General features: G+C 39.8%; 1 protein-coding gene across 4 annotated transcripts in view; it reads left to right on the forward strand.

Annotated features, from left to right (window-relative positions):
- The window catches only part of VGLL3 (vestigial like family member 3), a 29,238-nt gene extending 19,137 nt beyond the window's left edge, over positions 1-10,101 (forward strand). For 2 of the 4 annotated variants that reach the window (XM_069870054.1, XM_069870038.1), the window contains exon 4: positions 4,096-10,100. In XM_069870054.1, coding sequence (XP_069726155.1) covers positions 4,096-4,139 — 44 coding nt within the window. In that variant the 3' untranslated portion in view covers positions 4,140-10,100. Of the gene's footprint in view, positions 1-4,095 lie in introns of all 4 variants that reach the window. The other 2 variants (XR_011338571.1, XM_069870065.1) reach the window with 2 other exon arrangements.
- The last annotated feature ends 876 nt before the right edge of the window (positions 10,102-10,977 follow it).

The raw sequence follows: 10,977 nt of genomic DNA on the forward strand, positions 1-10,977 counted from the left end.
AGGGAGGCTAAAAACTGAGGGGCCTAGAAGAATGTACTGGCTTTCTTTGGCATAGAAGTGGTTGCTCCTGAGTAGGGTAAGATCATGATGGGAAGACAACTTCAGCTCTGGAAGGCTTTGCTCATAAGTGTCTGGAGCATAAAAGACATCAACCTGTAGAGCTGTCAGTATATATGAACTTCAGATGATTTATATGGAAAAGTTAATTTGGTGTATACCTGGACATTGTTTTTCAGAGCACTTCAGAAACAAAAATTCCTTTCTTTTCCCCCCCAATCTTACTGTGGCTCACATTTCTTGTGCTACTGTCATGTGTGACTATAGACATGTTAGCAAAATTCTTCATGCTGAACTATAAGGAATGATAGTGTTGGCATTAGGGCAGTCTGGTTGTAATCTTACCCTCTTCCAGCTACATTGTTGCATCTCTGCCCTACTAAACCAAATATTCTCATGAATGGATGATGCTGAATCACTCCAAAGGTTAAGAGGGGGTTCCTCTTGCATGCATGATATAGTTTGGGAATTAATGTTTCAGAACAGATTGTGTGGGACATCAGTGTATCGCCATTCATAGAGCTAACAAAGTATTGATCTGTCTTGCACATCTGTTTGAACTTACATGGTCCTGTTTTAGAGGATGAAGTAGGATTTAGCTACCTGATTCCCATTAAATGTGGCTTAATCCTTACATTGTGTGCTGCAAATTAACCCTTTTAGGAGTGGGTTCTTTACAAGGACAAGTAAGACTAAGGAATATGTTAATCTACATCAAAATCTATTAAAAGCTGTTGTTTGTGGCTGCTGGTATGCAGTGTCTTTCTAAAGTTGAAGTGCCCAAGCTATAATGCTCAGTAGGAAAGTATGTTTTGATATAAACACCTTGGTATAAGCACAGCATGTTTATGCTTTAGGTCACAGTTCCCTGCCCAGCTAAGCAAAGCAAGGTCAGCCTCTAACTGCATTGATTGCAGTTCATGGCATACATACAGAGAGCGTTGCTGCAGCTGTAATTCCACAGTTTTTGGGGTGAAATCTTCATGTTTAGGTTGAGCACTTAAAACCAGGAGGGAAGTGGGAATTACTGTGTTACAGCTACTGGAGCTGATGGTTACAGCCATCAGTGTTTTCCTTGGGAACAGGATGGGAGACTGCCTTGCACATTGGGCACTTCAGGTGGTCGATCGGATCCAGCTGTGCTGGCAGCTGCCAGGTCTGCTGGCAGCCTTGTGGGGAGGATAGCAGTGCAACTTGCCCTGCTGCTGCACAGCCTAGGAGGATATCCTGTCCTGCTGTTGGACAGATGTGCTGGAGGAGGTTTTCTGTAGCCCCAGCACAAGAAAAGCAGAGTAGGATTTTGGCACATCTGAGGGTTGTAAGTCTGTCTTAAAACTGAGGTGTATTTCCTTTATTGTGTAAAATTATGCACGTTGAGGCACGTAACTTTACATTTAGGTGAATTAATCTCCATCCTCGTCATGGCTAATGATGGGAGGCCTACTTTCGGAAATCCCTGTAGGTCAATGTGGCATGTTGAATATGGAATTTAAATGGTCAGTCTGCTGCCTTCTGTAGAATTATCTCTGTTCACACACACCCCATGAGTCTGTCACAACTCATTCAGTTTGTTTAGATGCTCCCACAGAACCTGCATCCTGCTTGTGTGGTTATTAGCTGTAATGTTGGTGTCCCAGAGATGAGGAGTTGTATTGGTGTGGCAATACTGACCTATGTAATGCAAGCAAGCTTGTCTTTGAGAGGAAAATGTTCAGGAAGCAGTCTACAAGCGGGAGCTCTCAGTCAATAGCAAGGCTGCATTTGGATGACATGTTAGGACTGCAGATAGCCTTCCTGTGAAGCGGATGAGAATATAATGAAGAAAAGGCATAGAAAGTGTTTCACATTCAGTTCTGTAACTAAGGCAACTTTGGTTTTTTTGGATTGGTTTCTGTAGCTGCTTAGACTTAATAGCTGTGCCTTAAACTTCCTTGTTGCACTTATTCTATTAGTTGCAAAGACACCTAACTGGGAAGGTGTCTGTTCAGCTGGTTATTCCCCTTCTACCAGTTGCTACTGTCAGGAAGATATCCTCTGCTAGGAGCCATATAACCTGTTTCTCTTCTCATCAGCTTTCATTGCCTCTGGTGGCTTTTAGTGCTCCTCTGGTGAACTTAAATGACTTCCTTACACTCTGAAAGATTTCTGCTGTCCGAGTCCCTCTTATTTTTTTGTTTAAAGAAGTTTAAACAGGGAAAATACCACACAAATTTTTACTGCTGTCTTTGAGGGAGCTTTGAAAGAAAATAACAGTTAAAGACTGCTTCTGTGAACGAAGCTGACAGGAAATCAAGTAACTCCTAAATAACAGGGAGACTTTGAGTAAAGAGCCTCTGAACATGTTTTTATAGGCATGCTTTAGTTGAGGGACATCTCAATTTTTCCAGCTTAAAGAAATAGGTGCAAGTGCATGTGAGATGGAGCAGAAAGCCACTGAACAGGGTTTGGCATGCTGTACCTGTGTGCTCTCCTTTCCCTGCTTGTTCCCTGCTGGACACACGCGTGTTCGGACACTGCTTGGGGATCCTTACACAGATGGAGCAATATGCTATCATGTCTTATATGACTGTTAATTGCTTTGTAGTTCGGCTCTGAAATGAAGTTAATCATCATTAGAGATTTAACTCTTTGTACTCCTAAAACAAGGAAGTGGTGGTCAGATCTGAACCCCTTGCACCTGTTAAGGGGGCCTTTCTTTGTCTTTCATTATGTCATCAGATATGGAAGTGAGACATCCATGCCTAGCACATGGATCTGTCAGTTTTCACAGGTTAATGATCAATTGAATGTGGAACTTCAATAGCTGCAATATCACTGAGGTCTGGAGTTACACTGATGTACATGAGCTGTGAAATAGCCCTAAATTCTTACCAGGTTGGGTAGTTGATACGTTGGTCTTGGTACACTATATATATGTGTGTGTGTGTTACCCTGCTACGTATATATATATTATTATATGTCATTTACATTAATATAAGAGTATATATATTATTATATACATATAATATAACACAGAGTGGAGTTTTTCTGTATTTCTGTTTGTGTAGCAATGGTGATTTATAGTGAAAAGATTGTCTTCATTTCGAAATATGTGATTTGTTTGGCTAAAAATGTCAAGGAGAATGTTTTAAATCAGTGAGTCCTAAATGCCTTACTACTTCTTAAAATATCTGCCTGAACCTCTCTCCTTTCTGCTTTCCCTAAAAGTAAGCAGGAATGTATCTTCTTTGGGAAGTTTCATCAGCACCTCCCCATCTATTGTCTGAATTTTAGGTATACGCCCTGTTGAGTGTAAATCTAGCAAAGATTGAATCCCTCTGGAGCAGAGGAATCACAGATTATAACATAGATTCCAAGTCTATAATGCTAAAGCCGCAACATAGCACCACATTTATTAGATAGTCCTCACTTTTTATAAAGGAAAATGTTAGAATAACTCATAACAAATGCAAGCTGAAAATCATTAATTTTTCCCATGTGGAAGTACTGGCTGGTCTTGGCTAAAAGTCTGACAATCTGTAGGTGAAATTATTTGGGTTTTTACACGCTGCGGGAACATTTTCCCTCTCTCCTCTGTAAGGTGAAATACCACAAACCAAGGGATTCCAAAGTGTCACAGGCCTTTTCTAACAGAGGTAGGTCTGTGGCTCTGTCCTATCAGGAAAAATTATTTTGTTGCATACGGGATTGTCTGTGCAGACCTTGCTGGAGGATTTTATCACACCATGCCATACTTCAAATGAAGCCAAACCAAGGAATTGCATGCAGGATTTTATCAGCATTCCTGAACTGCTTGAGCCAGTCTAAGACTTGAGTGTGATTTAAACTTACCCCATGTACACTATAAAATTGGCGGCAATAGCAATGTTACTAACAAGTCCACTAGGCTGGTAAGTTATAGGGTTTGGGGTTTGTTTGTTTTTTTTTTTAATCAAAACCTGTGTATTCTTACTTCAGTTACTTCAGTTGCTTGGGGAGAGGGAGGAAAAAACTGTGTCAAATCTTAATTTATTTTTTTTTTCCTTTTCTGAAATGTAGGTCTACAGCATCAGGACAAGAGCAAGGAAGCTTCTTGGTTCTGAAGTTCAAGTAAATTAAGACCAGCTAGAGATGGAGTCAGTCCAGCTGGGCAGGCGATAACAGCCGTTGACTATCCTGCATGGGGCAAAGGACACGCACAAAGATGAAGAGCCAACCATTCTGATTTTGCTATTGAGCCTTTTGTTTGTAAGGCCATTTATGGGTCCCACAGCGTTGGAAGAAAACAAACCTAACTTTTCTTTCTTTCGTCATCTGAGCCTGATGCAGCTGAGCAACCTAACTCCTTTCTGCTCCTTTAACAGTGTTTTGTTTTGTTCAGCTTGATATTTTTATGAACAGTCTCAATTGTCAGGAAAAAGACTCTCCCTTGATTACAGTGCGCCTCCTTTCAGGAATACAGTATTTTGTAGCTCTTTGTGCATCTATTTTTGTAGAAATACAGAAAGTTTGGGTAAGGATTGATGGGCTATTTTAGGATGACATATTTTTTTTTAAAAAAATTGTAAAATTCTTAAGTTCTGTTTAAAGAACTTGCTCTCAGAGAAGCACTGGCAAAAAATGTATAAAATGCTATTTTTAGATGTCTGTGATGTTTGTGCATTTTGGTTTTTTGTTTGTTACCTCAAATGTCTCTTTCCTCCCTTCTTAAAGAGCTAAATATTCCATTTTTCCACATTACTAGATTTCAATGTTTTAGTCTTTTTTTTTTTTCTTTCTTCTAGATTAAGCAAGTGTAACTCGCACCTAAAGTTTCAGCCAAGTATTTTCCCTGCTGGTGTTAGATTGTAATAAGGATATTTTTATTTTCTTGCTTCTAAAGATGGCTTTGTGCTGTGCTGATTGTCAGAAATTTGCAAACACCTTTAGCATGGAGCAAAGCTTGGGGTTACAGGAACTGCATTTCCAACCTATCCATTCTTTCAAAATGGACCAAATACTCTTCTGCATTTTAGTCAGACACGGGTCTGGGCCTCATCCACAATCCACTGAAGCTGTTGAACACAGTCTTCTGTGGGTTATGTTTCAGGCCCTCATAGTGTTCACGAATACCAGCATGTTCTTAATTTTAACTCACAAGGCAGGATTTCATCTAAGCCATTTCAACAGTTGTAACTTATAACATCAATTTTCAGGAGAGAAATGTCAGTTAAATGTGTGGCTTGTGGTAAAAAGATCTTTTCACCTGGCCTGATCTATCTGTTGAGCACCTCAAGGAAAGTGCTGGATTTTTCAACTCCTGTTAACTTCAAAATCTGTTTGTCTAACCTAAGATTTGCCATGGGCCTTGTGAGACACCAACTGCAGCGCCTTGAATTTTGTTAGAAGTTGCATGTGCTTAACATGCACAAATTCAGGCTTGACTGCTGTCTTGGTAAGAATCTGAGCTTGTTAATAATGGCCATGTCTAGCCACAGCACTCTGCAAGATGTTTGCAAAACACCATTTCTAGCCTGCACCTTGGGTCTGACTTCCATAATAAGGACTTTAATTGAAGCCGAAGTGAGAATGATCCAATCCTGAATAACAGCTGCAAGATGACACTTGACAGCTCCAGTTCTGTGACCCAGAGCTGGGTCAGCCCCCATGTCCAACCCTAAGGGCTCCAGTGTGAGTGTCAGCTTGTGCTTAGGTGGGACTGAGTGCAGGATCAGGGCCTGCATTGCCAGACCCTAGCTAGTGCTTGGAAATGTTGGCTTTCTGCTCTGTGCACCTGAGGTCCCTCCATAATATTTCCCAAGGCTGTCATAAGCTATTATATTTTTGTTACCACTGTTTTCAGACATCGGTGTCTGAAATTCAAGCCATCTAAATGGAAACCAAAGTGTAAACACATGGCTGAGAGAAGAACAAGCTTAATTTTAAGGCAATGAGCATTGTAAATGTAGATGTGTCAAGTGGAGACCACCTGGATCTGCATTTGAGAGGGGAGGAGAAGTGTTGGGGTGTGCATGCCACTCTGAGGTTCAGGTCAGGCTCCCTGCATGGCTGCTTCTCTTCAGGCTTTTTGAACGTGATTGTGTGAGGTGATAAGTGTTCTCTCTTGCTGTGTGAGAGAGCTTGACATACTGGCACTGGAGGCATTAGGATTATGTCACAATTTGGCAAGGCTCTTGAGTGTATAGCGCGCTGATTTGAAGTTTGAGGCAGCATAAAAGTGCTGAATACACTATGCCTAACTATTACTTAAAATAGTAGGGTTGTAGTTTCTGTGTTGGGATGCTGAATTAAATGTGATGATTTTTTTCCCCGTCATCTTTATAGTCCATCAGCATTTCTTTCTTATAATAAACTTCACTCTTATGACAGTTCTATATATTATTTCTGCTCTGATGCAGCTCAGTTTATCAATGAATTCATAATGTAATGGGAAGATTGCATAGGAGAGGATGTAGTAATAGCTGCCATGGTTCACTTTCTTATGAGAACAATTTATTTCAGGAACTATCTTAAGAATAAAAGTTCTAACTTAGGAATTCTGATAGTATTAGGAATACTGGGGGGAAAAATCCAAGCCTTTTTTTTTTTTTTTTAAATTTCTTTCTTTTTTTTCTGGAGTTGGCAAAGCTGGACAGCAAACAGGCAATGTGTCCTTTTTGAGCTTCAGCGATGGAGAGTTTGGGTGATGGGAGGAGCAAAAGAAAAGACAAAATTTCTTTTTCAGGTGGAATGTGTTTAACTTCCTGAAATACTTTGAAGTCTAACACGAGTAGTCAGTTCATTGCCTTCCTATTTGCAAGTTCAGATGATGAGGGATCTCTTCTTGTTCCCTACAGATGTCAAAGAAGAATGGGACAGGAGAAAACAGGCCTACAGTTTGCACTGGAATCCATTTGTGGATTGTTTTATTGAGCTGATGGGTAGTGGAGATGAATATGTGGTGAAGCTATTGGCTCTTCCACCTCAAGGACTACTGTTACGCGCCTAGCAACTTTTGTTTCTCTACAGGCTCTAGAATATGTGTCAATATAAATCTGCCATCATCTATAGCTATTCGTGCACCAGTCAACTGACTTTGAAAATCAAATAAATTCTTTTTAATTTTTCTCAGTTACTAACCATCCCCTGGTATTAACAAGAAAGCTGAAAGTAAAAGCACAAGTGCATGACAGTAGCCCTTCTATGTTCCACAATTCGAAGGACAGGAAGGAGGAAATCCTTCCATGTGACAAACTTTTAAGTTAAATTCAGCAGATTTCCTTCTCTTTCTCATACACACATGTTTACACGCACACATGCTTATGAGAAGCAGATGCTGTGCTGCTTTCATTGAAAGAGGGGAGTACTTGCTTGCAATCTTGCAGTTATGGGGAATTGATAGCAGTGAGAATGAAACAGAAATATTAAAACTGCTCATGTTTCTGCAGATAGGAGGAAAAAAAGGCCCTTAAAATCAGGTCACAGACAAGTTATGTATCTTAAGCCATTACTGAAGGAGTTGTTTAATTCATTTTGTGTGTGAGGAGTTCTGATGCTGTCCCAAGAAATTAGATGATTCATTTTATGAGGATATATAGAACATAATGTACTCTGTCACTATTTCTGGGAGAACATAGGAAAATTACTATTTAATTTAAAGAAAAGCTGTATGCTAAACTCCTGAAAGTTGTCCAGGATTTGATTTTATTCCTATCAACATTGAGAAGTCTGCTGTCAATTTCTGTGTCCTCATTTGAAGACTGGGAGGGTTCTAGATGTCCACAAGGTTTTTGAAAAGCAGATACCAGTTTGTTTCAACTGGGTATTTCCATCCTAAAAAGATGATGGAATAGTGCAGCTGCTGACTGCCCAGCAGATTTGATTTCTGGAAAGCTGAATAAGCTATGTTTAGCAGTAGTAACATGCACTTTGTTCTGATTACTTTCCTCACCAGACACAAATGCAGTTATTAGTTTATCTGATACCTCTTTCATAGCATGAAGATCTTCAGTGAATGGTAGTTTTCTCTCAGTCATCTACTTCTGCTTCAAAACATGCTTTCAAGGGTGAATATCATAGCTTTCAGAGGGAGCAGAGGTTGCGGGGTGGGAGTGTCACGTTTACTCCCACTTGCACTTAGGAGTAACTTGCCTGTAGCAGGTCTTTCTGGTTATGGGTTATTGCATATGTCTTGCTCTCTTTCCACAATTCTTTGTGTATGTAGCAATACCTGATTCCCTCCATTCGACCCTCATGCTTCAAATGTATGTCCTTTGGAAATGAATTACATCACTAAATCTCATCTGAGACTGAGAAAAATGTAGGCATTTTATTGCATTCTTTGTAACCTCAGGAGTGAATGGAATTTTTGTATTTGTAAAAAACCAAAAACACCAACAGGAAACCCAACAAAAAAAACCCCAAAACTTTCAAAATCCCTGATTTGTTTTATCTGTAAAGATGACTATGGAGTCAGCTGAGTTATTTAGAGAGGTGCAATATATTGCCTTTCAGCAGACAAGCATATATTTTTAATATGATTCTTTTAACTAATTTCAGGTACAAGCTTTTACTCCATATCAATGGACCAGCAAAATATATTTCTTATATACATTTTAGAAGTATATATATTTTAAAAATTGACTTCTTGGCTTTAATATGTCAGACTTTGAGCTTTTAAAGGTTATTTGGTAAATATTGATTGTGTGTGTATTTTTAAAAAAAGGTGATGCATGTTGTTTGCAACTGAAATCTCAAGCAGGAAGGTATTTAAAAATAAATACTGCTTTTGCATATTAGCCCCTTTGGGACAATCTGAGAGTTGTGATGCAGGAAGACGCCCCTTTAAGGGACTCTTGACTGAGCAAGGTCAAATGAGAGTCCGTGTAGCAGAGGCAGGAGCACTCTTCTTGTAAAGATTGAGCTGGTAGAGCTGTGACCAAGGATGATCCTCTGCAGCATTGTATGTAGATGCTTGGGCAGCCACTTCTCAACCTATTAAAATCAGGCTGTGGTGGCAGGTTTGTATTCGTCCTATCTTATGGGGCGATCTGATTTCCAAGGAAATTGGAGGTATCCCTGGAAACCTGTGTTAGCTGCCCTTGGTCTGCACAGTGCCCATCACCCTCCCCCTGTTCTTACACTGTCGTCTCCATGACACCACAGTGTGACCTGTGAAAGCTGGGCTGAAGTTCCTTGTAAAAGGCAGAATGTTTTTAGTTCCAAATAAAGATAGTTTAGGGAAAGGGGTTGTTAAGGCATCATAGTTATCTCATGCACCTGCCCAATGGTTCAAGCTTTCAAGATGCATCAGCTGTGCATCATTGATGATGGCTGTTTGCATACAGGAGCCCAAATACTGCTTCCTACCCTTAGTGTCTTTAGAAAGCTTTGATGACATTGAGATCGTTTGGACCAGCCTCAAATGCCTAAATTGCAGTCCAGTGTTGGATGGTGCAGCATGGTTGCTTGAGGACTAGTTGAACATTGGTGTGGATATCAGCTGGAATCAGTATTGATTCCAGTGAGTGTGGGCTCAGGTAACTAGTACCTGTAGACAACTGATATTTATAGCAGTTGAGGTTTACAGTAATCTAGTAAAGAATCTGCAGAACTATACTGCACTTTCCCTGCTAGCTGTTTGTCGCTGTTGTTTAAAACCATCAGTCAAATCAGGGTCTCTCTCTTCCCCCAACTTGTTTTCCAACCCTGCTTCCCTCAAAACTCCATTGAACTTTTTTGCCCTTCTCATCAAAACTGATTGGGGGGGGGCTTTGTATAAAGAAAAGTGTCACTGTTTTAATTACTGAATAAATAATTTAATGTGAAATTTACTGTTGTATTTTTTTATGTAGCATTTTTTTGTTTGGCCTGTATTTCTCAAGAATTAGCTAATGCTTTCTTTTTCTTCTTGTGGAACTGAAGAAGTCATAAATCTCTTTGTAAACTGGAGCATCCTGAGTTTCTATTTTTTGTCAAGAGATTAATTTTTAGAGCAAGAGTTTATCTTCTATTGAGAACGTTTTAAAGCAAGGATTTTGAAATGGTTTTCTACTAAAATTAGGTGGAGTGAAAACCTAGCATGAAAGGAATTTCAAACAGGGCTTTCATGAAGGCACTAGCTTTCCATTTCAGATAGTGTCAATTGGTTCTGCTACAATGTCTTTTTTAAAAAACATCTTTTTAAATTGCTTTAACACTACAGGCTATTTTACAATCAGACCTAGTAGAATCACTACCTGACATTTCTTAATGTAAGACCCTTTTTAATTTTATCACTTTCTGGCAGTTTTGACAGTCAAGTAGAGACTTCCCATGCAATGTATTTATCTCAAATTGACTTTTTTTTTTTTTTTTTTGGCAAATTTCAGTGATTCACACTAAGGAGTTAACTTTGCGCTTGCTACAATTATCTTAAAACTATTTAATTAAGAAATGTTTACATGTCTCTATTCTGGCTTGAGGGCTGAAGCTTTGGTGTTCTGGTCACAAATACATGATTTACTGTTCCAACAGAGTGGGGAAACAATCCCTCCAAATTTTGTCCAGGCACTGAGCTTTTGAAAGATTGCCACTTGCATGCAATCAGCAGGGAGCAGTTAAGAGTTTAGTTACAAAATCCTGTGAAGATCCTGACCATAAGGGATGTACTCTGTTTTAGAGCATCAGGAGGTGAGCAGGGTTTTCCCCATACATCTTGTTTCAGACCCTGTTTCCAGGCGCAGACAGCAGGTAGGGTGCTTTTTCTCTGCACAAAATCACAATGCTCTTCTTCTCTACGCTGTGAGAAAGAGATGGAGAGAGTTGCCAGCCAGAAACTCAAGGAGAAGAAGGCCAGGAAAGGAGAAGACTGGGTCCAAAAGCTTCCTGTAGGAGAGAATGGGTTTGGGAGGTACCAGGAGAGAAACAGTCTCCATGGGCAGTGGGGGAGAAGATGGGATGCAGACTGCTGAAAAATGAGCT

The sequence above is a fragment of the Phaenicophaeus curvirostris genome, chromosome 1 (genome assembly GCF_032191515.1).
Source record: "Phaenicophaeus curvirostris isolate KB17595 chromosome 1, BPBGC_Pcur_1.0, whole genome shotgun sequence".
In the NCBI taxonomy this organism is placed as follows: Eukaryota; Metazoa; Chordata; class Aves; order Cuculiformes; family Cuculidae; genus Phaenicophaeus; species Phaenicophaeus curvirostris.